General features: G+C 39.5%; 1 protein-coding gene across 1 annotated transcript in view; it reads left to right on the forward strand.

Annotated features, from left to right (window-relative positions):
- The first annotated feature begins 3,587 nt into the window (after positions 1-3,587).
- Positions 3,588-27,649, forward strand: part of ssbp2a (single stranded DNA binding protein 2a) — a 59,271-nt gene continuing 35,209 nt past the window's right edge. The window contains exon 1 of the mRNA XM_086076567.1: positions 3,588-3,754. Within this exon, the coding sequence (XP_085932693.1) occupies positions 3,699-3,754 (56 nt within the window). The 5' untranslated portion in view covers positions 3,588-3,698. The remainder of the gene's footprint in view (positions 3,755-27,649) is intronic.

The raw sequence follows: 27,649 nt of genomic DNA on the forward strand, positions 1-27,649 counted from the left end.
TGCTAATTACATTTGTTGTCTTATGATCATTTATATGTATGTAGTGCAAATGTTAATTTTATTGTATGTTTCCTGTTGCAGTTTCACAATATAAATAGACAACTTCACTGCACACCTGGACTCTGGGGAGTTTGTTTGTGAATGTTTAGCTGCTTGGATAAGCTAGCCCTTCGACTAGCAAGGCCTTGTTACGCTAGGTATAGTCTTAAGATATACTAGCAAGGAGGGAAGGGTTGACCTGACCACTGTTAAAGCATTCCTTAAGCCAGGAATTTTCCACCGAGTGATTGCTAAGACGTGAGATGGGTCCTGTTTTGGTGGTTGGTAGCAACAGATAAAACCCCGGGGGTCATCCCCTCTTCTTGCTCTTTTTCCCTGTCTCTCTCTCCTCAAGATGGACGTAACTTGCGTACGCTGTTTGGGTGGCGGGAATATTAGAAACACCACTTTCTCTTTTTCCTTTTTTTCCTTTTTTTTGCGAGACCCAACACGATCCCTCACTGCCCCAGCCAAACAAACCCCAAACAACGCTTCCTTGTCTCTGCCAGGCTGAAGTGGTCTTCAGGTTGGCCTCCTAGGTGCACTCCGAAGCCGGCACCTCTGAAACCAGCAGATCAGACTCAGGGAGGATTGCAAGCTGCATTCCTGAAGGGCCCGCAAGGACAATTTTTCTTACTAAACTGTTTTTTTTTTCATCTCTTCTTCAACTGGCCTGTTTGCTTGCTCAAATCAGGGAAAGCCTCCCTACGTCTCGGACCCAAGACCAAACCAGTTGTTAGTGCAACTTTTAGGTTATCATCTGTTATCCTGATAATTCTCAAAACCGATGTGGTGCTTCAAAAGGCGAGATTGAGTTTAATTGAAATATTAAACTCCAGTCTCCTGCATTTATTGAGTCAATCGTTTATTTTATTTAATAATTAATTGACCCAATTTCCGCTACATACATGAAGACGATCCTCAGTAAGCTGCTATAATACTAGTAGTTTTTGGAGGAGTTGAACACTGTATATCCCTGTGAGCATTGCTATATTATCTGTTTACATGTGTTGCTCCACCCTTGGTTTTCAAACATTTGTTGTTCAATTGGAAATGCTTTGTGATTTTTACAGTAAAGATACAGTAGCTACTGTATGTCATTTTTGCCTTTTTTTGTGACCTAGTACTGTTTGTTGTTTCAGATGCCATCACTCATTGTGGTTGTTTCCTCTTGATCGTCAATTTGTTTTGCTGGTTTGTTGGTTACTTTCTGCTTCAGCGCGGTTCCTGTTTGACAGTTGAAGTAAGACTATAAATCATCCCTGACCATATGCTTTATTGAAAAGGACTGATTCAAGTGTTGAAATACCTGAATTATTCAAACAATGTCTACAATTTATTTAATTAGAAATGTCACCAATGGGGAAACCGGAGAGCCGTGCATGGGTAAGAAACAAGCAATTATGAAGCTGAGAGAATATGGAAAATCAATCAGAGCTATTACGCAAACGTTGGCCATAGCAAAACAAACATTTGTAATGTTCTGAATAAGCATTAATGGCCAAAACAACAAATGAGTTCATCAGGGGCAAAAGGTGAAAGGTTGTAAACTCGCCAAGTCAACCAAAAAAGTTTTCTTTTTCACGTGTTCTTTTTTCCATAGTACGCAGATCGTTGAGTTTAAGGTCATCAGGCTGAATTTTAGCCACATAGCTTTTAGCATGCTGTTCTTTAACGTTACATTTTTTTTCTGCTTGTTTATATGTTTGATAAACAACAAACAAACAAACATCACATGTTCTATTGCAAACCTATTAGAAATAGAATATTGGAATATTTTGGTCCCATTGACTCCTATTGTAACACTTTTTTTTGTCACTTAATAAAAAAAAATAAAAAAAGGGCATACAAACATTACCAAAAAAATTACACACTTTGTATCAGAATTAAATCAAAAGTTATACAAAAGTTCTTTATCTAAAGTGTTGAAAGAAATGCATTCATTATTTCAACACTTTTATAAATGGGATTGGGTTCTCTACAACAGTTCAATGCACCCCTATTCTATTTTAAAAGTATTACATTTTTAACTATGTATTTGCACAGCCAAAACATTAGTTACACTTGTACTCGATCAAAAACTATTGCTTTACAATTGTAATATTGTTCACTGCTGATTGTAATTGTGTGTTTTTAAATGGGAAGTCAACCCAAAATGTTTCATTACAATAGTATGTTCTATGCAGCTCCAACAGTCTAAGCAGAGTATTCTGATTATTATTGCATTAGTGAACTGTGCAGCCCCACTAGTCTAAACACGTTAATGGAAAATAAAATAAGCAGCAAAATCCACCCGTTCTCATCCATCTCAGGGTGCGGCCATTTTGTCACTTGCTGTCGACTGAAAATGACATCACAGTGCCGAAGAAAACAGGTGAGCCGTAATTGGTCGTTACTTGAGCCCGTAGGCTCTGTGATGTCATTTTCAGGTGACAGCAAGTGACAAAATGTCCGCCCCCTGAGATGGATAAAACGGGTGTTTTTTGCTGCTTAATTCCTATTTCACAAACATATACTGGTAGAATGCTATGTTTAGACTAATGGGAATGCATAGAACATATTACTGACACAAAAAAACAATCCTTTTTTCTTTTCTTTTTGTACTTTTGTACTAAAAAAAAAGGTAAAAAAATAAAAATACATCAAAATCAGTGTTGTTTTTGAATAGTTAATCTACCAAGGCCCTAATGTACTCATGTCAGATATTCCACATTTAAATCTATTTTTTAAATAATACATATTTTGGGTTTATCGCTTTAAAAAAATATATTTTATAAACTTAGTATAGTTAGCTTGGAAGTTATAGGAACCATTCGAAGTGGTGAAAGTTAAAAAACAAACAAAAAAAAAACATTATTGTATTAATTGTTTCAACACTAATGGATTTTTTTTTTTGGTGCATAAGATCTTAAATGTTCACCTAATGTTCACCATGGTGGATTCATTTTACTTGTAAAGAGGAGACGCTAAGTGTAAACCCTCAAAACAACCTGGGAGAGGTTTTGGTGAAAGCATAAAAAAAGATGCAAAAGCATCAATACATTGTAATCAATTGGGTAGTTGCTCTAACAGGTGATTGTTTTGCTCGTCTCTACCCTCCACGCTTCGTTTATGCGTCTCCAAACACGTTTGCGCTCACACGTGCTTACATCACGTACATAAAAAAACAAACAGCTGTGAAACATTCTGTACGTGCAAAGAGTTTCATGCACACTCTAGTGTGTGTGTCTGTGTGCGCATGTATAGGCGGAGGGTGCGATTGTAAAAAGGAGCAGCCAAAGCCAGTTGTTGGACGGTTTCAAATTCCCCTTTGCACTGACAGAGGAGGGAGGATGTGTGTGCGCGCGCGTGTGCGTTTGTGTGTGTATCAGGAGAGCCTTTCCAATCAGGGAAGAAATGACAGACAGACAGACACACAGACAGACCTCAGAAATGGAAGAGAGACAGACAGGACAGGAAGAACTGAGGGCGGGGCTTACTTGACAGGGCGTGGCTTTTGCCCTGTCACTCACCCGCCGTTGCCTCTGCGAGTGGGCGGTCCTGCGAGGGCCGGCATCCAATAGGAGCGGACGCTGCTCGTGTCACCATGGTGACGGGGCTGTGCCCAAGGAGGTTGTGATGGGTTGACAGGTGCGTGACAATCGGAGCTCTCTGCAAGCATGTACGCCAAAGGCAAGAGTAGCAACGTGCCGTCCGACAGCCAAGCCAGAGAAAAGTAAGTTTATTTATGGGGGGGAGGCAGACGGTGGAGGGGGGCGGGGAGGCCCGTGCGTGTGCAGCCGCGCGCAGGCAGGCAGGCACAAACGGAGCCGCGGCATGCAGCTCCCTGCTCCGGCTTGGAAAGTTGACCGCTTGCTTTATTCCAGGAAAGACTGACACTTTTTTGACAACATAGGGTGGAATTCAACGCGCAGCTTTCTGGTTAATTATATGTTTGATATGCTAATTATGAACTTGTGAATTGCTTTTGCACACGCATTTAAATGCTGGCGGAAAGCAATACACATGCGAGAGAAACTACCGGTAGACTGTGTGGATGCACACGGAAGAAGTGCGCGCGTTCGTCTGCTGCATGCACGGGTGCTTGGAATTCTCCCAAAATGATTGTACTGTTTACGAGATTTGCGTAGAGGATTTAAATAATTGCAAGTGCATGTTTAATCTAACTAAATGAGTGCGCTTGTGGAGAAATAAAAGCATGTCGTTATGTACCGCACACGTTTTCTTTTACCTTTCAATGTTTCTCCTAATCTGATCGCGTCAAATATGTTGTTGAGTTTTTATGCACTGGTGTAAATGTATTACTGTTGTCAGATAAGCGTTACAAATTGTGTTTGAAAGTGCTTAAGAAGTGCTTGATTGTTGATAGATGACACTTTTCCAAAAGTGACAACCTTGTGTTTGAGTGGTTTGCCAGTGTAGGATTTTGTGCAACACATCCGGTCACTTCTGTCCACAGACATTTTTACTTCTTGTTTTACCCTTAAATGCTTGCTTGACTTAAATATATATATATATACATTTTTATTCATCTCAACTCATAAAATTGATACCACAATCCAGACATCACAAACTTTGCTTACGTACCGGGCATGTTTGTTTGTTGCCTTGCTAAATAGAACAACTAAAACTGGCTTCTGCCCAACCTCTAGTGCCAATTTGATTGAATTGAGCACTACTATTGCTGTTAGGTTACAGTGCCAATGATTACTGTCTGTCAGATTTGTGCTTGTGTCGTCTCTCTGATGTGCCAAATTTGCAGGTAAATAATCAGACTGAATAAACTAAGCGTGCATGATAGCTTACTGCAAGTACCTCTGAATCTTTACCAAGAGTTACCTGGTGTTAAGTTTTTAATTTGCATTTATGTCAACCCTATAAGAGTTTTTTTTTGTATTTCATTGGATAATTCATTTGCTTAAAATAATCGCTTTTTGGTGATTGGGTGCTCATCTCCATCCCCTGCGATGCTGTTCTTATTGGCTAATTGATATGAAAAAGGACAGCAGTTAACACTACTGTCTTTTTCTCCTCAGTTTCCTTCCAGGTAGTTGTTAAAACTCAGCAGATTTGTGTTTTAATGGCGGCAATCACTGGGGATTCAGACACTACTGAAAGCTAATATAAAAGCTGCATTACAAACATGCTCACAACTCTTGACTGACACTGTCTGTCCAATTGTCAATTGTGGAGGGGTGATAGGGAAAAGTAATAATGCATATGAAAATATATGTATATTATTGATCGCTGATTTATTTTGATTAACGATTAATACCAGCAGAAATGAATTTTTATACAATTTATTGAAAGGGGGAGTAAACCCAAAAACTTTCTTTACAATATGTTATGTGCGTTCACTAGTTTAAACACGACCTTCTGATTAATATTTTGTTTGTGGAAAATGAATTAAGCAGCAAAAAGCCACCCCTCTTGTCCATCTCAGCTAGGGGTCAGCCATTTTGCCGGTTGTTATCAACTAAAAATGACATCACGTTTGCTCACGGCGCAGCTTTCAAATGTCACATGACCAAAATCAGAAAACAGGTGAGCCATGTTTGGGTGTTGCCAGACCCCTGATCAGCTGTGATGTCATTTAAGTCGACAGCAAGTGGCAAAATGGCCGCCCACTGAGATAAATAAAAAAACAGGTGGATTTTGCTGCTTAATTAACTCATATTTCACAAATTCAGTATTAATCAGAATACCGTGCTTTGATGAGTTCATTAATTGTCAAAACAATATTGTTTAGAAAAGGGAATAAGTGGATTGGAGAAAAGTCATCAAAGCCAGAAAAAACTTTGATTACTACTACAATTACTGAGATGTTAACTTCCTCATAATAGGGAACCTCTCTCCATTCAGTTGTTGACAATCGGGTGCTTTAGTTAAAAAATATTTCCATTCCACATTGAACTCTCACAGATCCTCCTCACAGTTCTGAGGTTAAGGGTTCGAATCTGCTTCGGTCCTCCTGAATGGCGCTATCGTATTCTCCCCGTATTTATGTGTTTTTCTAAACATATTCTGGCCTCCTCCCACATTCCAAAAACATATTCCTTAGGTTAATTGAGAGCTCTAAATTGCCTATAGGTGTGAATGTTGACTATGGAGCCAGATCTGTCTCTGCATGTGCCACGTGAATGACTGGTGACCATCCCAGGGTGTATTATAGCCTGTCTCCAGCTCACCCACAACCGTAACGAGGACAAGCGCTATAGAGAAAGGATTATTATTACTTTTCTCCACTGGTTATTTTGCCTTATAGAAAAAGGTGTTCCTTGAGACTTAGGTTACCAAACATGGTTCCTTGCATTACCTTACTACGAGTGTGTTGCAATCCAGACTTTTGTCTATGAGAATGAACATGCTTTTGCAAACTTAACTTATATTTAAAACTAACTTAATTTTACTGTATGCATTGTATACAATTTGCAGTTATCTGTGCACAAAAGGGAAGGTTTATCTTGTGCGCCAGTGCCAAGGCTGTGACAAAACACAGGACTGTCTGACAAGATGGAAACGCTGCGAAAGGCAAAAGGCAGGCAAGGGCGAGATTAATTTCGTTCTTAACAAGCTGCCTTGTTTATCAGCGGCGTGTATCAGAGAGGCAGAGCGGGTCCGACTGCTGCCGCCGAGCCGTTGTTTCTCATTTCTGCGGCACAGCGGGCCATCAAAGTGCGAGCGAGGGCGACAACAGATTAGAGAGAGAGAGAGAGAGAGAGAGCGGGGAGAGGAATGAGCTGGGGTGATGGAATTTGCTGGATCATTAGTTCATTGGTTGTAGTGTTGACCTCAGGATGGACCCGTGCTGGCTCACATACTTGCATTTGAAATCTAAATGCATTTGACCTCCGTACAACTGCTCATCTGATGTGTCCCGCGTGTCCTTGCTTCACATGCACATAAAATGCGTCTTTAAAATAACTCACAGTCTGCACAACGTGGCTGCGATTTGGGAACTAACTAAAGGAGACCACATTTTCTCTTTCTCTGCAAATGTTGTCCACATTAGTCTTTTTAATAGCCACAAACGGTTTTAAATGTCAGCAAGCCTCTTTGTTCTGGATAACAAAACAAAGTCTTCGCAAAAGAAAAACATCCACAGCCACTTTTAAAACTATAGGTCGTAATTGCCCCCAAATGACCTTTATTTGAGTGATATGTGCTCGTTAGCGAACTAAATGATTACAGCCTCAACAAAGGCGGTAACAGATGACGTGCGCATAGCTCTGATCAGCTCCGCCATTAAAACTGGCCATAAATCCTCCATTTATGAGCATCATAATGTTCCGTTTTTATTGCAGGGAGGTGTTGATTTATCTTAGTGCGCTTTTAGGGGGTTGCGATATGCTGTAGAATTGCGCATGGTGATACCGAAAGGTGTTCCTAATATTTTGTAAGTGCCATAAAGCAGTGATCAGAGTGCAGCCACGAGCATCTACCCATTCATTAACATGTAACTCAGAGGTTTTGGCTTAATTGACAGGTAACAGGCTGTCAAGTCCTCATTGGCTGCTATGGCAACCTCAGGCTGGCGTTCACCTCAGCGTCTCCGCGGTCTCTTCCTCATACTCTCTCACATGATGCATATGCATTTTGACAGTCATAATTTATCTGTGGAAAAGTGGAGAAAATGTTGAAAAATGCAAATTAAACACAAAAAGGTAGCAAGAAGAAATTGGCAAATCTTCGTGTGAGTGTCTGAGCGTGAGTTGTGGCAGAGAGCAGATTCTGCGCGAGTGGCTCACATCGTGATTGGCAACTGTGGTTCTCCTTTCCCGCATGTGAGGGCATTTCAGTAAGTCAGTTTACAGTAAAAACTGCAAATAGATAAAAAAGCAATAGGTAGTAACAGTGAGAGCAAGCCTATCTGGAAGCTTCACTATCAGATGGCGTGGTTGAGGGCGTATTCACATTAAGCTGCTTTATTGTACCGTGCTTCGACACTGTTAAACACGGACCCTCCTCTCACCCTGCACTGCACTCATTTGTTGTTCGACATGTTTACATTCACCACAAATTAATGGCGCAACACTGAATATCTACATCCTCCAATTTTCACTCGCACAATATTTAAACTAAATTTGAGAATAGCCTTGAGTCCACTTTGGAATTTGTGGAGCTGCCTCTTTTGTAGCTATTTTTAAAAAGCAGGCATCCCAGTAAGAATGGATGAACTTTATATTAAATGTTTAATGTTTGTGTGAAGAAGTTGGTGAGGCCTCTCTATGAAATACAAGGCTCGAAAAAAGTTTGTGTGTCAAAATTCGCATTTTGTGCCTAAAACACATTCAACACATCAAAGATTTTTTAGATTTTCCAATGCACGGAGACGATTCTGTGCTTACGTCACATGGAAGTAGGAGGTGAGAGCAAAATGGTTAGTATGGTGCTGTGTCGAGCCACCTTGATGTTACAGATGCTGGCCTTATTGGGCCAGGACAAATTTCATAAAGCAAAACAATGAAATCAACACAATCTTGTTTTTAAATAAACAGTCACCCATCCTCGCTGCTTTCCGCTGTTCGGGTACTATTGAGGCAAGCTAGCAACGAGATAGCTAGTGCGGCGAAATACGTTACGGAGTCACTCCGAAGTCAATAATCATCACCTAAATGGCAGCGTAAGTAAAACTAAGTACTGGTAATGCTAATTGCTAAGCTAAAACTAACATGAAAGTGTGATATGTTAACAAAGCTAAGGTGCTACCGACTAGCTAACTGACAGGATGCGTGTATGTGAACTTTATTTACAACTTCTAAACAATATTCCAAACAATTCTTTAGCCTATCTTTCTCAGTTTAACCTAAAAGGTCTTTCTAATTTAGGCTACCCTTGACGCTTAGCACCTTAGGAACATACTGCGCCATTACTTTTTGGCCATTGGAGTATAATGATTAGCCTCATGGGCTACATTAGAGTAGATCGTATCTTGGGGGACATCAATAATTGATTCCTTTTGTACCTCCATGTCTGACAGGAGGAAATGTGCGTTCACATAGAGTGCCAGTGAATCATATTCGGAGCAGACGTTTTACAACATGTACAATATGTTTGGCAGAACACTTTCTTTTTTGTCCTCAGAGAACAACACAGCGGGAATCTCTGTCTGTTTGGCTGTACCTGTGTCAAGGCCTGCACTTGATTGTGATTAAGAGTGACAGTACATGGCCACATGTTGTGTACTGCAGTTGTTCAACAAGTTTAACAATACTTGTCACTGACAAAGTCCACACGGGTCTGTCTTTGTGGCTTTTTCTTGCATTGCATCTGTGCAACATGGGGCAAACGTGCCCAGCTCACCATACATTTAAATGTAATTAAAATGTTTAATGGACTAAAATCAACAAGTAGGCATTCATAATATTATCATATTTGTCTGTCAAATGATCATAAATGTCATTGTTGTTCAGTTTGAAGTGCAGCTATGGCTACTTCTGAACCACGACACTTAGAAATTCCACCAGGAGACTGCCTCTGCAGCACAGGGCAGGCAGAGATGCCGCATTGCATGCTGGGAGTGTCTCTCCTACCGAAAATATTTAGGCTGCCAGTCCGGCTCTGCGGAATGAGTTTCATTGCAGTGAAATCAAAGCAGCACACACAACATGCACATGCGCGCACACGCACACATTGACGTCACAATTCGACAAAATTCAGAATGACAATTTTGGAAATAGTGTTTGTGTGTGCGGTGCTTAGTGTCACACAATGTTAAATCCAATAGGTAAGCAGATCTGCACCGGGTTAATTTACACTTAATAAATGTAATCCATTGGCAGAGTTACAATGTTCTCCATGAAGTTCTGCCTTCATTAGGGTTTGTGTGCGCTTAGCTTACGGAAGTCTGTTTTTAACAAATGTACCATATAAATATGTGGAAAGCCCGTAGATGGACTATTGGGCCCTATTGTGTTTTAGACACCCTTGCGCTCGGCGTAAAAACTGCATCTGCACCTTCATTATCGTCCGTTATGCTTCCGCAATGTAGACCACGTGATGCTCCTGCGCTCCTGAATTTAATTGGAACGAGGCGAGCAACTTCAATTCAGTCGGCTGTGCTCAGTCCCACAACGAAAATGTCAAAAGAAATCTCCAACCATGCACACTGTAAGACTGCATTTAATTTGATATGTTTTGCTTTTGTATCTTTTTTTTCTTAGTCCTAATACTGCTATATATTTCTGTAAGTATAATTCATCATTTCATCATAATTATTATTGCTACTGTTTTAGTAACATTGTATAATAATAATAATAACAATAAATTATTATTATAATTAAAGCCATTTTTTATTTATTTAAATATATTAACTATTCATTTATTTTATATATATTTATAAATAATTAAATATTAGCACAAGTGAAGTTATATGTTTTTTCTTATTTAAGAAATAATATTTTCCTGATATTCCATGGCCTTCAAAGAGATTGATTAAATAGATAAATAAATAAATAAATAAATAAAGTTATCAATCAACATTTAGCAGGAATGGAACAATCTCACAGAATACTTTTAAATTTACCTGAACATTTTGCCAACTGACAACTGAAACTTTATGTTTAAAAAAACTAACAATTGTTGGAAATGTTTGCATAATTTTTTAACTATCTAAAGTTTGAAGTTGACAATTTACGGGAGCCAGTTAACAAGTGTCTGTCAGCAGTGAAAGTGACGGTTGTAAACATGGTTCAGATGATATCTGGTGGCGCACGCGTTCTGTTTGTTTGACCCATCTGCCTAAAAAGCAGCAGACCTTGTGAGAGACAGTATTAATGTGTGTTGTTGGATAACAGCAGTGAACACGCAGTGTTTGCAACTGCATAAGCCCAGCTGAGCTGTCTGCTTACAGAACTTTCCCCATATGTTTCATCCCTCATCATCAATCTCCATCTGTCCTCCATGCTGCCTCTGTGAATGGGAATGACAATAGTCTCGTCGGTCAATGTTACACAGCTCACAGTCGCAATAATAACAATGACAACAATTCCTCTTTGCAATGGTAAAAGGTATTTCTCCAAATGTTTGCTACTGAGTTATTGTATATATAACGGACACATATGCACACCAGCCACCATCAAATTGCCTCATTACCTGCAAACGTGATAATATTTCAATGCAAAAGTTATATCAAGAATGCTACCCCTTAAAAAGATAATATTGCTTAGTTTTGTCAGAGGTATTCATTTACTATTTATTGCTGTGGTTGGATTTGAAACACATTTGAGCATGATACATATCAGTTCTGCACTACTGTAAACCACAAAGCATTATTATATGCAATTTGTATCGTTATAAAATATATAATATTCCTGACAGTGATATTATCTTTTAAAAACAAAAACTACCATGTTGTTAAATATTTGCAAGGGCAATTTATTTTCCAATACAGCTCTACACAGGTGTATCAAAAATTGGACTGAACATAAAATATTAGGGATGGGAATCTTTGAATGTCTCATGATTCAATTCGATTCCGATTTTTGGGTCTGCGATTCGATTCAGAATCGATTTTTGATTCAAAATGATTTGATTGACAATGATTTTTGCTTCAATCTATAGATGTGCAAGGAATCGTAATGATCTACTTGAGTCTGACTCGCTAATGCTAATTAATGTGCTACTCGCGGCACTTTTATCACTCAAAAGAACGGCTCCACGTTGGGGAAAAAAAAACTTTTATTGGAATAACTTGATCGTGACTTTTTCCTTCTACTCTCTAATGTGGCTACAACTTAACAGTGTGTTGGACCGCGTGGATCCACACTGCCCCTCAGTGGCCAAACTGGGTACAACATGAACAGCGCTCCAAATAAAGGCACACACGGACAAAGGCAAGAGAGTATGAAATAATTTAAATAAAATCGATTTTGGGACATTTAAAATCTATTCTGAATTGTACTAAATGAGAATTGCGATTCTTATGAGAATCGATTTTTTTTGGGCACACTCCTATAAAATATCTTTTAAAACTTTATTGGTACGAATGAATAGCATTTTAGATGGGATCGAGTCCTTAAAGACCTTGTAAAGCAAAAATAACTATGTTTAGGAAATTAATTAACAAAATTAGGCTTCAAAATGGTGAAATGTCAAGCCTTTATCTCTGCTCTCAAATGCTGTGGGTGTGTCCTCTCAATGTGTTGAATCAACACCTCACTCAACTGTTAACTGTTAATCAAATACCACTACTGCAGAGAGCAGTGTATACATGCGCTCTGAAAACTAGAGCTTACATGATGTCAAATCCCGTTAGGAGGCATTTAAAAAAAACAACAACGGTAAAAATTAAATACTTTTCAGTCAGTCTTTCGTTCAGTCTCCCTGAATGTACGTCTTAATGGTTTCTGTTTGCCTTTTGTCTTGATCCTGTCATTTACCTCACACAAATGATGTTGACACTTTCTGAACATTGTCACGGAAGACGTATTTGAACCTACTACACACATTGGCGCTGCATGCTAATAGTTATAGTTTTATCCGCTGGCATCCCCAGAGCCAACCGGTAACACAGAACTATCAAAGCCAGTCGCAACATCCTCTTGAAGACACGTGTTGTGTTTGTGTGTTCCTCTGATGAACACAAGCCAAAGTGGGACATGGAGACGTGTCAATCAACAGACACGAGATTGTAGACGGGTACTGTAAGCCTCGGGGTCCTTGGGAATGGATCAAGGCTACAAAGGACCTCATTTGGCATCAGATAGCATGTTAGGGGAGAGAAGAGGAGGAAGAAAGGTGGAGAGGGCCCGGCATCCTCTCGGAGTCTTTTGTCACACCTTTGAAAAGACGGCTGAGTGAATTTATCAATGTTTGTCCCTCGGGAGCTCGTGGGTGTCCTCAAGTGCTTCTGTTTTAATTAGAAACCCACCATTACACTTCTCCCTTCCCTCCACTTTACCTCCTTTTTAATATATCTAATTGTCACTTGGCTCTGTAAAGGAACGCCTGCACTTTTCCAATAAGATGAGAACAGTCAGGGTCTGTTCTGTTGCCATTGGCCATGTTGTTAGCGGTAGCATTTGTGGTTTTCTCAGGAAGTTTTGTGTTGCATACTGGAGACGCCGCATGTGCGCGGCTGCACTGTTAACCACAGCAGCACGCCAGGGAGATGCACACCCTTGGAACGCTTCCTGTAACTTGAGCTACAATTGTGGAAGGAACACTCACAAACACTTACAGCACACGGGCTTAAAGTGTGGAGGCCAAGAGTAAATTTTGGTTTGATGCAAATAGATTTGCTTCAGAAATTGCCAATGAATGAGAATCACACAGATTAAGAAATGTAACATTGGCGTCACAAGTTCCAGCATTAGTTGTTAACTTTATATTTTTCCTCAGTATGGTCGCAACGTTACTGATGTAAACAAATAGCATGAGTGAAGCTAATTTCGCGATTACAGAATGTAGCGCCTACACAACCTGCCTAGCTTGAAATCTTAAGATGCATCTCTTCTGTTTTGATGGTAGTTATAAAAAGATGCATGCGAATAGTCTAATAATTGAGTGGAGCAGAATAGGAAGCACGCAGCTGGAGACAATGGGGAAGCGATGTGTACATCTCATGAATCCCTGTGCCGCTAATTTAAAGTCAACTTACTTGTTGAATCTTCACAGAGCGCATGTACACTCCCAGCACACATTAAACGGCACACATTCAGTTATTTTCCAAAGTTCACACAGCAATCGCCAGCTAGGCATATGTCACAACACAACTAACAGCTAGCATAGCAGGCGCTAGCATCTTGTTTTTGGTAGCAACATCAAATTCTACGTGAGTGAGCTGGAAATTTAGACGGGAAGCGGTAGACTTTAGGTTTTGTTAATCAGATATGTTATATTTTTCGTGCATGTTGAAGCCCAGACTGGAGCCTACTGATCAGGGTGGGAAATGATTGACGGAAGTGGTCGAAACGGCCATATTGAACAGAAGGATGTAGAGCCAGAGAAGCATGTCCAGCGTTTTCAGGGGCCCTGAAAATGGTCGAGTGGACGTTGGTTCTGAGTATGTAGGGCCATTGGGTTAAAAAATTCTGGTAAAAAAAAAATCCTTTCACATTGGGTTAGGGTTAGGGTGGGTGCAGTACCTCATATCCCCAGCAAAGGGTGCACTCCATGGATGGTTGAGGTTAGTACTGTATTTGGATTAGATAGAAGGAGCTAGTGTTGAAAGTTTGTAATTTTTGATATTCATAAAAGTATTTAAACAAGTTTGACGCCAAGGAAATAGTTTAAACAAACAAATGGAAGGTGTCGAGAATCCATTTGGGCGGACTCTAACATTTAGGGCCACACCCATGTCCAGGATTTATGCTGCATTTAAAGAAGGTGGGAAGTTGGATATATCCCACTTGGATTCTCCCATTCCGACCTCAAAGCATTTGAAGCGAATGTAAACAACAAAGATGGCTGCGATTCAGATAAATTGTTACTTGTTCAGGTAAACACAGTCAGTCGAAATCACGTTGGGTTACGCAAAGTTACTTTTTCGAATAAATAAATTACATATGTTTATAATTGTGTAAATTATGTTTTGCCATTCATGGTCTTTGTCTCTACAGCAGGGGTGTCAAACATACTTCCCGCGAGCCGGATCAGGCCCGCAAAGTAGTTTATCTGGCCCGCGACATGATTTTGTACAGTAAAAAAATGAGTAGTTGGACCAATTAATCAGCTGGCCACAATCACGACACATAAATTCATAATTTCACAAGCAATCCTTAGATGAGCAATGCAACTTGTACATAGAATTGCCCTGGGTGTCATTATTTGACACACCACCTAAAGTTACGGTTTGTTTAAAAAAAATTTAAGTTAATTATTGACCAACATAAACGTGTTAAATTCGACACAAATTCAATAACTGGTAACTTAAAGACATATGACAAGGATTAACGTCCTTATAACTTCATTAACTGTGCCACAGAACAATATTTATGCAAAACGGGTAGCTACAACATGTCCGGAACTCATACAGGCAAAGTGTTGCTGCGTTCCATTCGTGTCATTTTTTGGAACAATATGATTACAGTTGAACCACAAATAAAACCCACAAATAGGGAAAATCTGCGTATAATTGACGCCAATAGTTTTTAAGTTATATACCATGATTTGACCGACCGCTTGGTAATATATTTTCCTCCATGTGGCCCTTGAGCTAATATGAGTTTGACACCCCTGCTCTACAGGAGTCGCCATTGTTGAGTGACGTCTTTTTCCGACTTCGCAGTCCGAATTCAAAGGGGCGTGCTTCCTGGTATAAAGTCTGAAAAGTCCGACTTCCCACCTTCCTCGAATGCAGCATTATTCACGTTGCCTTCTCCGCATAACAAAGTTGTCGTGGTTTGTTTAAATAATCAATTTGATATTTGATAACTAAAAAAAGTTACATCTGCACAGTTCAATTTGGAACAGTAGTGGGGAAAATTATATCATGATTATTAGTTTTAATGGTTAAAAGTTAAGTTCATAACCCCCCCCAAAAGGTCTCGCCTTAAACTGCATCAGATGTTGAGGCAACTGAACAAAAACAGTATATTATTATTATTATTGGTAGTAGTAGTCGTATTATTATCCAATTTGAAACTATCAACTTTAATTTCTTAGTATAGATGTGTGTTTGCTATCATAGCTGCTGTGCCTCCTGTGACGACTGCTGCTGATATTCCACCATCATTGATATGCAAGCAGCATAGCAGCCACGCTAGTGCAAGGTTAAGCATGCATGACGGCCAGGCTTAGAAACTGCTTAAGACATACGCACTCTTTTATTTTCCTGCACCCACCATCACGTCTGCGTATGGCTCCGTTCGTGTTCCGACACCTCTCTCTCTCTCCTTTTGTGTGTTTGGTTGAGCAGCAGAGTTCTTTAGCTTTACCATCCTCACTTGAATGCACAGAGGTGTCTGTCCTCCAGTCCCGATGAAATGACGTTCGAAATAAAGCACAGCACATCACCTTGCTTTGGAATTTTCAAGGTCCAGTTCACATTTTATACTCGGGATAAGTGTAGCTCTTTCTTAATCTTAATTCTTCATCTCTCAAGACATGTATGCGTCCAACTTTATGAGAACAATCGCCGGGGAAGGCTTTTTTTTTTTTGTTCTTTCTTTTTTTCTTTTTTTTTTGTTCTTTCTTTTTTTTCTTTTTTTTTTGTTCTTTCTTTTTTTCTTCTTTTTTTTTGCATGCGAGTGAAAGTCATCTAGGTCAAATTCAGCTCTGTGAACCACTATAATACAGTACAGATTAATGCCGCTATTTTCAAGACCAGCACCATTCTAGTGCAGTCTAACAGTGTGCATGGGCAGACTTTTATGATGGCAACAGATTTTTTTAATTTTTTTTATTTCCATTGCTTTCCATGGAGAAACAAATCTGGAAAGGATAGGATGAAGTTCACTCAACAAAAACGTCGAAGTAGCATTTATTTTATTTATTTATTTATTTAAACTTGCTCAAATGCCAAATCCGCCAAATGATTATGTGATTATTTACGCTTTGAAGGAAATATCTTTCTTCTAAATCACAAACAACGTGCTGTGCACCGTCACAAAGTGTGAGACTGATTCCACTTTCATGGCTCTGTCGTAAAATTGGACCACACCTCCCCCATCTTAACGGGAAATCTGACGCTACGGGATGCCCCCTTCTCACATTAGCTCTACGGCCCACCCATCTGCGAGTTGTTCAAATGCAACATGTATAGAAGAAATTCCAACACCACCCAAGGGAAAAGTAGATGAATGTGAGAAGGTTTCTACTCTCATCTTTTGCTTAAATCACAGTACTAATAAAGCTTCAATCTTTTTGGACAACATAATGGCGAGATGTCACACAAAAATAAAACATTGCCACACTTTGCTCTTTAAAACTACTGTTATGGGAGAATCCACACTCATCATCACTTCGAAGGCCCTCGTTTACAAATGCGCAGTCATTTCTCATTTTTGGCAGACCGCTCCACAACCGTAGCTGCAGGCGCAATCACCTCAAAGAATGCTGATTGGTCTGATCATTTGCGGACCAAGACACAATAGCATCATTTCGACAAGATGTGCAAGATTACACAATGGCCAGAATCGTCAGGTCTAAATCTAAAACGTTGCAGGTGGGTGATGTATGGAACATTTTTCGGTATGAAACATTTCCTTTTCTGACATCAGCTGGGAAGAAGTCTCAATAACACCAACAACAAAAATAAAGTCTTAGCTTTGTTGCTAGTTGATTAACGGGGAAGTCAACCTTAAACATTTCTTGACAATAATATATGTGACCTCGCTAGTGTAAACATGATATTCTGATTAATATTACATCTGTAAGTCTTTATCCATCTCAGGGGGCGGCCATTTTGCCACTTGCTCAGGGCTGAGGCAACGACCAATCCCAGCTCACCTGTTTTCTGAAGCTGAGCTGTGATTTTCACTCGACAGCAAATGGCAAAATGGCCACCTTTTGATATTGATAAAAAACTGCTGGATTTGGCTGCTTAACTCATATTCAACTAACACAATATTAACCAGAATACCATATTTAGACTAGTGGGACTGCATAGAACATATTATTGTCAATACATTTGTTTTGGGTTAACTTAACCTTTAAAATAAAAAAAAGTTGCTTGACACATCTGAATACTTGGTAAAATAATTAAAAAAAAATTAAAAAGGTGCCACAGTCGTTATATTGGCAACTGGCATGGTTCCTGCATGTGTCGGCTTCACTGTGCAACACAAATATAAATTTAATTTTACCTTTACAACATGCTACGATAAATAAAAACAAAATATAAAGATAACAGTTTTATGTTTTTTCATTTTTTTCTCTCTCACTGAATGCACCATAGTCTTAACTAAGCTACCATATATACAGAACCAGGATTTGTTTGGAAATTCGGCAGACCACAATTTCTATTACATGCCCTGTCACACCTGACAATTTGGTAACATAAAGTATACTAGACTTTAGACCAGGTGAAACCTGGTCTAAGGTGTGGGTAGGTGGTGTAACGTGATTTTGGTGGATTTGATCCAGGCTCATTCAAACAGATTCTGAGCTCCGCTGATATGTGTGGCCGATGTCAACCTATTTCATTCTTAAATATGACAACAGCAAGTATCGAACCCTCTGAACGATCACGGTCAAGGGTGGTAGAGGAGCTCTTCTTGCATTTCCTTAACTGTGTTTTGCGCACGGCAATCTCCTATAATAATAGCAAAAAAATTTATTTGACAATGATAATGCAGTCAAAAAAAGCTACAAACTTAAAACCTTTATAAACTCATTTACATAGTAAATTAGTTAACGCATTTAATTAAAAATAATAATCAAAACCAAGGATAATACGGAAAATCGTTCTATATTCATCTTCTCTTCTAGAACCCCGTTTTGAGGTTTCTTTCTTCGTGTTTTTGGGGCTCCTCACATCGAATCTCCAAATGGCAAACGTTTGTCGTCGTACAATAATTCATCTGACATGATCCCTTAGTCTACTAAATTGTCCAACTTTATGTTTTTGTTGAAGTTAAGGTTTACTGAAAGAGTGTGCAGACAAAGTTAAACAAGGAAATCACTCCTAAAATTCATTTGTGTTCTTCCATGTGTGAAATTAAACACATTTCCCATGAGAGGTGACTCAATCTAAACAAATCAAACCCAATGAAATGGAACTAAAATCAAGGAAAGGATGCATTGGCTTCCACTGGTATCCAACTCAACCCCTTTTAATCCCCTCCTTGTGTTTTTTCTTCCCTAACTGTAGAAAAATGTTCATGTCATAAACCCCGTGACTGGTTTGAAATATCATTGCATTAGCCTGTTGGTTGCTCACCATTTGTGTCTGTTGCTCCCGCGCGCCGATAAGCTGGCATTTCCTGTTATCTGGGCGGCACGCATTGTTGTCTGCGCTGTGAGACAGCCGAGTCTCGCCGCCGCTGACAGAGCAACAACTGTTTCACTGAGCCTCATTGTGCGAGGGTGATTGCTTAGAGATGTCTTTCCCTCATTGTGTTGTCTGCTCAAGTCTTAATTCCTGCCACACTGATTTTCTGCATCCTGCCAGTATTGCAGCAAAGCCCGCCGACCAATCAACTGGCAGAGATTCACTGGTGTGTTATTGGTCTTCGTAGAAGACAGATGGGAGTCTTTACAACAAGTACTTGTTGCCATTGATCTTGTCATTCATAGTGTTTTGTAGGATAACTACCAAGCAAGTGTGTCCATTACAGATTCTCCACAAGTACGGATGATTTACATTCTGCTTTTATTAGAGGAGACAAGCTATCATTGATTCATCTGTCAAAATGTTTGCTTTCATCAGTTTGTCAAAATGGAAATGGAAATAGTGCTGTTCCGGCAGTGTTATATTCCGGTTGATTTGGGATTGATTGACTTAAAGCCTCATTGGAGTGATCAGTGAAGAACAGAAGGGTGTTTCGTTTAGGGCTGGTCATTTGACGAGAGTTGTGGTGATTTGTTGATCGGTTAACTGAGTTCTCTATAGTGCTAAAGTAACGTTGCGTATTTTTTCTTTTATGACACACCTCATGCATCTCCTTTTCTTCGGTTCAAAATGTATTTATTATTATTATTATTATTATCATCGGTGTAATTTTATTGATATTGGACATAAATGTGACATCGTCCCCCTAATATCGTCTGACACTTTCGTGGATCAGTAATAAATATCATCATCATCTTTCTAAATCAACATGTTTTTTGTTTAGTTTTTTTTACCGTTTTTGTACTTTGCATAATCTGGGCTTTAGGCTTTGTTTGATTTTCTTATTTTTTGTTTTCCTGCTTTTGGTGTTTTGGCATAAAGTAGCATTTTCAATATAACATGTACCCATTGTCCAAATCAAAGAGTAGGGATGGGCAAGTACTGATATAAGGTATCCGTATTGTGCCGAGATGATTCTGCGGCGAAGGAGTAGCCCAACGGCCAACGACATGCCTCCTCCTACCTGTTTTTTACATAGGAAACGTAGCGTCAATAAAAAAAAAAACGGTGATCTGCATTGATGCTGGTGTCAATATGCAACTTTACATGTTTAACAAACTTCATAAAGTATAGCTCTAACTCAAAAAGTATACTGAAGTTACCTGTCCAACCCTAACTTAGCGATCAAAGCATTCGTCTTCAGACCTCTCTGCAGCTTTAGCGCACGGCCTCGCTGAAAACACGCACCCCCCTGATCTGTATATATTATTAGATAGCAACCCATACACGCCCCGTGCTAGCCGTTGAAGCCACAGGGCGGCCATCTTACCCCTCCCATCTCGCGAGCAGACTACTGTATACAGCTCGTAGGCTCCTATAATATAGGACTGGGGGCGGGGTTTGTGGCGGGGTGGTCAAGTTACAAAAAAGAAAAACAAAAAAACAAGTGGACGGTATGTAAAGGATTGTATACCAAGAAAAGTTTCAAAAGTCTTGGCCTATCGGCTAACCAGTAATATATTCAGATCAGTGATTTGCCCAAAATGACTTTTGTTTGGCTTTGCTCTTTCAGCCCTCAGTCTTTTTTTTTTGCGGCTTGGTGGTCCTGTATCTTTCTGAGTCATTGTTGGTTAACTTTGAACAGGAGGAGGAGCTAGCTACAGTAGGAAGAAGCTACGTCGCCACCGCGCTAGCAAACAATGTTACGTTAGAAGCAAGCTACGCACTCGGGGCACATACGCAAGAAGTGTGATTGATAAGCCAGGAGCCAATCATTGGCTAGAATCTAACATAACACGTACACAGTTTCTGAATAATATATATATTTTTTTGGTTAACCATAAGTACAAGTCTGTTACAGGTAGATAAAGCGATTTTTAAGTGAATCAGGCAACTTAATTTGTAGTAAAATCCTCTCTAATACCTTTCATTAAAGGTATCTGTATTCGCGACGGCAACCTGTAGTTTAATTTTATTTACCGTATGTGTAATTGCAAAATGCAAAAAGATAATCGAAAATTTCCATTAATGTGTTGCAATTTTAAGGAAACATTTTATAATTGGTCTGTCTTCAAAACGATCTGTCATTGTTTTTGTTTTGTTTTTTATTATTATTGTATGTATCAAAAGTACTCATGGTATCCGTACTTGGTATCGGTCAAGAGTTGAGTACTCATACTAGTATCGGTCTGAAAAAAGTGGTATCGGACACCTTTACTCAAGATTGAGTACATTGTTACAGTCACGCACTAAAAAATATGTCATAATGTAATTTTTGACTTTAGGGGACAAGAGCAACAATTTTTAGTGCATCCCAATCAGGCCAAATGGATACTATTTGTGGCACAACATGAATAAGCGGTTAAGAAAATGGATGGATGGATTTTTGTCAGGCTTTGAAATACAGTACAACTAAAAGCACTTCCTTCTTCCTTTTTAACTTGATTTTTCCGCGTTTTCATTTGACATTGACTAGTGCCAAAGGTTAGTGCCAGGGGCAAATTCTGGGATATGAAGTTAATAAAATGTCAACTTTAGGTGAGCCAAAGAACACATGACTTCATGACTATTCCTCCCCATCAGGATATGAACTTCATTCTTTGGACTTAAACTCTCACATGTGACCTTTCTACTTGGGAATTCTTCACTTTGCGGGGGGGGTCACAGACAACCGCTTCTTTACTTTCATGTCAAGCCTCTCCTGATTATAAACATCTTCTCTTCAGCTTCCTCCGTCAGCAACCGATTATGTTGTGGTTCAACTCCACCGCCACAAGAGCAATACGCCCCCCCCCCCCTCCAAATCTCTCGAAAAGACTCCTAAAAGCTTCGCTATGTGCTGTGGAAGTGAGGGGGATAAACACAATGACAAACATTTGCTCAGCAAAGCTGTGCGTAAGACAATTTCAGTGCAGACAAAACATGGAACACCAGCAGATGAAACAAAGTTTATTTGCGTACAAATGTCTTCCCCTCAGACTGTTTCCATGCGGGATTATGACGTGTCTCGCTAATCTTCAAAGCTGGAGTGAACTTTTCGCTGCTCCTCCCAACACTCAGCTTCATCCCAAACCTGCTGCAAACATCTTTGCAGGAATCTCTGAGCGAAAACACTTTATAGGAATCGCACTGCATTTAGCCGAAGCCATTAGCGAGACCTCGGGGAATTCCTCGGAAGCGTAATGGAGAATATAGATTCAGTTTATGATCATCAGCAAAAATGCCAATTAGGGATGCATCCGTGAAAAGCCAGTGATATATAGATACAGTGCGCAGCCACTTGGAGATTAATCGAAGCATCAATTTGATATAGCAGGCAGGAGAATCAAGTCAGTATGCAACAAACTTTATGATTTCAATTAAAAGTTCAGATTTCTCTAAAATCTCAACTTTAATATTATCCAGTTTGAAGTAACTAAACTAATTAACTCAAATATTAAAGTTGGTTGTTCATGCTTTTCTTTTACTTTCCAGAAATGTTAAAAACCCAGAATATCCCGGGTTAAATTTGAACAGAAAAACAGTTTCATATAAAGTGTCCTATCTGAAAGGGTTAAAAAAACAAAACAAAGAAATAGATCAAATAGAAAGAGTCCCTTGGCCGACCTACATCCCTTTGATTCTTCTATCGTGGACAAAAATCACTGATGCCCTTTAGGCCATAATAATTTGATACCTCAGAGTTAAGTTTTTCTCTCTGGCCAAACATTGAGACAAATTATCCTTGCTTGCTCTCGAACTGTAGACTCTGCTGTCCGTGCTCACTGCCACGTTTTGCATGAAGGGCATCATTTTTGTTGCACGAGTTGCACACATCCATGCAGGCATCAACACGTCTATCCATTTTCTGTAGCGCTTACAGGATCAGGATCACAGGGAGTCTAACCCGATATAGTTATTTCATAACTAGTTAGTGGTTGTTAATATATATATATATATATATATATATATATATATATATATATATATATATATATATATATATTAGGGGTGGGAATATTTGAATGTTTCACGATTCGATTCCGATTTTTGGGTCTGCGATTCGATTCAGAATCGATTTTCGATTTAGAGCGATTTTTGATTCAAAATGATTTGATTGACAATGATTTTTGCTTCAATCTATAGATGTGCAAGGAATCGTAATGATCTACTTGAGTCTGACTCGCTAATGCTAATTAGTGCGCTACTAGTGGCACTTCTATCACTCAAAAGAACGGCTCCACGCTGAAAAAAAAAGCTTTTATTGGAATAACTTGATCGTGACTTTTTCCTTCTACTCTCTAATGTGGCTACAACTTAACACTGTATCAGACCGCGTGGAACCACACTGCCCCTAAGTGGCTAAATCGGGTACAACATGAACAGCGCTCCAAATAAAAACACACAGACAATGGCAAGACAGTATAAAATAATTAAAATAAAATCGATTTTGGGACATTTCAAATTGATTCTGAATCGTACTAAATGGGAATCGCGATTCTTATGAGAATCAATTTTTTTGCGCACCCCTAATATATATATATATATGTGTGTGTGTGTGTGTGTAATTTTAAATTGTTACATATACATATAACTTTTTAGCTCAGCACTGTGCCAATTTTTAAACTAGGATTTAAATTGTCTCCGGATGTCAACGCAAAGTCATCAATGATTATAGGGCCCTATTTTCCTAGGCACGTGCACAGTATATTTAAGACACGGGAGGAATACAGTTTCATTTGACCCGATTTGTTCCCATTATTTGTTCAGTCATTAAAAAAAAAAAAAGTGTAAGCTTAAATAATTGATATCTCGCCAATAGTTGCAGATAAATAAATACTCATGCAAGCCATCTCAGTCTCAGCAGCCTTGTAGCTTTTTTACATCATTAATGGCCTCTTTACAGATACACTGTTTTATGCATCAGCCAGAATTCAACATCCCATTCAAATGGTCTGCTGCTAAACGTGAATGCATGTTTACAATGTTGTGCTCCTCAGTTTTGCGCCCAGGCAGCAGCATCGCATCTCTCGTGCCCCGTTTTGACCCCCTCTCGCTATGCTTGCCTGCTCCTTTCATTAATCATTTACTCTCCCCCTCTCTTTCTCTCCCTTTCGCTTTCTCTCCATCTTTCTGTTTTGTCTCACTGGCTCGGTTTTCTTCACATTGCTGCTCATATTTATCCTGTTTTCACATTGTTTGTGAAGGACCATTCCTTTGCACCAGACTTACTTTGGCTTCTTTCGATTCCCGTCAGATGGCACTTTGTATGCATTTTGTGCACATTTGCTTCGAACCCCAGCAGCTAACTGTGAATGTGCTTGCACCTTAGTCGTCCCCTGCGCAGATTCAATTATACTTTAGTGGAATGATAATGCCACAGGGATTAATCAGCTGCAGCCTGATTGTCCTCATCAAGTGTTTGGCCTGTAGAGCAGTAGAATTCCTCGACTGTTTGTTCATAAATATTCTGAAGATACTCTTCACCGAAAAAAAGATGCCAAAGGTTGTTGTGTTTTTTTCTCCCCGCTGATGTTTTCTTGAAGCACTGCATTTAAGATGAATTATTCAGCATAGTAATGGGTCTATATTTGTTGTTGCTCATCTTGCCTCAGTGCAACTGCCTTTCTCCTGCTCTGTGCCCCGACGCCCTCTCATGTCCGTCTGCCTTCCTGGAGAGCCGCTCTGACCCGCAGAGGATGCTCCACTTTAATGAATGAAGTGGAGTCATTTAGCGCGGCTCTTAATGGCACATAAAGCCGTGCTGCGAGCCTTGATTAATCAGGGAAAGTGTTTGGCCCTCACTCGCAGGGTTGTCCTCAGCGGGGGGGTGGGGGTGGCGGGGGGGTAGGGGGGGCACCGGCTTGATCACCGCTCAGTCTTTTGTGCCAGTCCCTGGCTGTTTGGACTAAAGTTGTGTAAAGCACAGGCGCAAAGCAGTCAGGGCTCACCTCATCCACAGGTGGTGTGTCTTTGATGCTGGGAGCTCAGCGGATTGCAAACATTTGGGCCTTTCAAGGCTGTTCAAAGTTGTGTGTGAGACAGACGGCTGTATTATGGTTTCGTTTCTCATTACACAATAAGTTTATGTCAAATTATAAAATGTAGGACCCGTAGGGCTGTCACGAATAAATCTTTTTTAGAATCAATTAGCCTCTCGATTATTCCATCAATTAAACCGGAGAACTCTTTTTTTTTTTTTATTGCATTACATTCTTATGCTGATTAAAACAAAAACTGGTATGCTGATTCCACAATTGCATTTTTTTTTCCTAGCATGTCAGATTTTTTTTCCTCTGAGAAGCTGTAGTAAGACTGTAGTAAGAACGGTGTACGATTGGACTCATCTAGCTCCGTGGCAAATTGTTTGTGTTACAATTGAGACAGCTCCCAATAGGTCAGTCAGTATTATTAGTATCTGCTAAAAGAAAGCTAGCATAAAGTAGGAACTAAGAGTATTAGTGCTGGATTTTGTCTTAACCTTCTTACTACGGGCATACTATTGTAAATTATCATTCGTTTTCTCCTGTTTGTTTAAGTTTTCAAAACGAAATGAAATTTATTTAGCATTATTTAAGAAAATGGAATCCTCTAGCTCAAAAACTTGACGTAATAAAGAAAAACTGAGCTCAGTTTTGGATTCTGCACCCAAAAATGAGTTAAAAACAGCTGTCTCAACGAAAATTGTGATCCTCAATTTTAGCGAGGAGACACAGGCAGCAAGCTATGCTAAAAGCTAAGTTAGCGCTAGAGGCTATAACATGCACCGACAAGTTTAACCAGTCAGTAGACGATGCGTAGCCGCCGAAAAGTAGCGATAAAACGTACTGTGACCAAGATTGAGTTTGTCAGATGTAAATGATTATCTTAAAAATACCAAAGCTGTGTTGTTGTAAGCAGCTCCATCCGCCGCCTCGTTGTCAAGCGGTTCACATTGATACCTGTGTTCAAGACTCCAAGCTCCTAAATACATAAAACGTTCTTTTTGTCTTTTTTTTTTTTGTTTAAAGTGACACCAAACCTCAAACGCCTTCATCTCCATGGAGATTTTTTTTCACTGTCACATTTGAAGTCGACCAATTTTTGTAAGCGACATCACCGAGTTAGCGGACTTTTTTTCCTCCCAGTCCTCGTTTCTGGTGTTTTAATCCATTTGATCCAGTGTGTTAGTATATTTCAAATGATGACTATGAAGTTGCTTGAAAGCAAGGTGCTTTCGAAAGGCAAACCAAAAAGATTTCCCACTGCTGCTTTTTACTGACTGACAGTATTCTTTGATTTAAGAGGGTAATTGAGGTTTTTATTTTTTTTTGTAGTGGTTCAGCATTTGAGGAGGATAATTATAGTTTTCGAGCTTCCTCACTGTGACTCAGTTCAATCTAAGATTACTGCTTCATTACGTAACACTCTGGAAATTCCCTAATACAATGTATGTGTTGTGTTCAGTTTTTCTTTTTTTCTTTCAACAAATGTTAAAAGTTAAGCCTTAATGTTGAAGCAGGGTCGAATTTTGTGTTGAAGTGTAGAAGGAGATCACAGCAGAGTTTTATGCTAAGTAAGCAGCTACAACACTTAGAATATGAACATGCTCGGCACTCGCTGTCAAGTATTCATCTCATCCGCTCGACGTCTTCACCGGTGTGTCACATAACAGACCTGCACAACGTCCAGAACTTGATTAATAATATAAAACCTGAATGATTAGATTTAGAACTGGTTTGATCCATGTCTTTAAAACTATTAATCTACTGTAAACTGATTACAGTGCTTGGTTGGAAGAATATGAAATAAGAACGTTGTGCAAAAAGACATATTTTGACAGACTGACAAAACGGGAAATCGTAGGCAGATTCCGTTGTATTTGAGGATAGACTTTCTTGGGGTCTCGTGTTTGCTTAAAAATGACCACAGGCATGTAGCATCCATATGGCCACCTAGCATACTGACGCTAGTGTCGTAAAGCAACATCAGTGCGTGTGTGTTGAATTACATGACTTGATTTACACAGTTGTTGTCTGTAAGACATAGCACAAAGATAGCGTTTCACTAGTTTACACCAAGGTTACCTGAGTTTGAAACTTGAAACAGAATAGCCATCTTATTTTTGCACAGTGGTTTGAAAACAAGTCTCACCCTGTTGGCCAAACATTTTGTTGCTCCACAGAATGTTATAATCTGGCAACGACAGACGGACAAATTGGAAGTCCTCTCTAAATTGGCTGATTGTCACAATGGAGAAGCTACTGTTGACTAGGGGTGGGAACCTTTGAATGTCTCACAATTCGATTCGATTCCGATTTTTGGGTGTGCGATTCGATTTTCGATCAATAACTATTTTTTATTCAAAATGATTTGATTGACAATGAATTTTGCTTCAATTTATAGATGTTCAAGGAATCGTAATGATCTACTCCAGTCTGACGCGCTAATGCTAATTAGTGCGCTACTCTTTTATTACTCAAAAGAACGGCTCCACGCTGCAAAAAAACAACTTTTATTGGAATAACTTGATCTTGACATTTTCCTTCTACTCTCTAATGTGGCTACAACTTTACAGTGTATCAGATCGCGTGCAACCACACTGCCCCTAAGTGGCCAAATCGGGTACAACATGAACAGCGCTCCCAATAAAGGCACACACCACACAAACAAAGGGAAGACAGTATAAAATAATTTAAATAAAATAGATTATGGGAC

Source organism: Leptonotus elevatus, chromosome 5, assembly GCF_054856555.1.
Source record: "Leptonotus elevatus isolate MCC_2025b chromosome 5, RoL_Lele_1.0, whole genome shotgun sequence".
Lineage (NCBI taxonomy): Eukaryota > Metazoa > Chordata > Actinopteri > Syngnathiformes > Syngnathidae > Leptonotus > Leptonotus elevatus.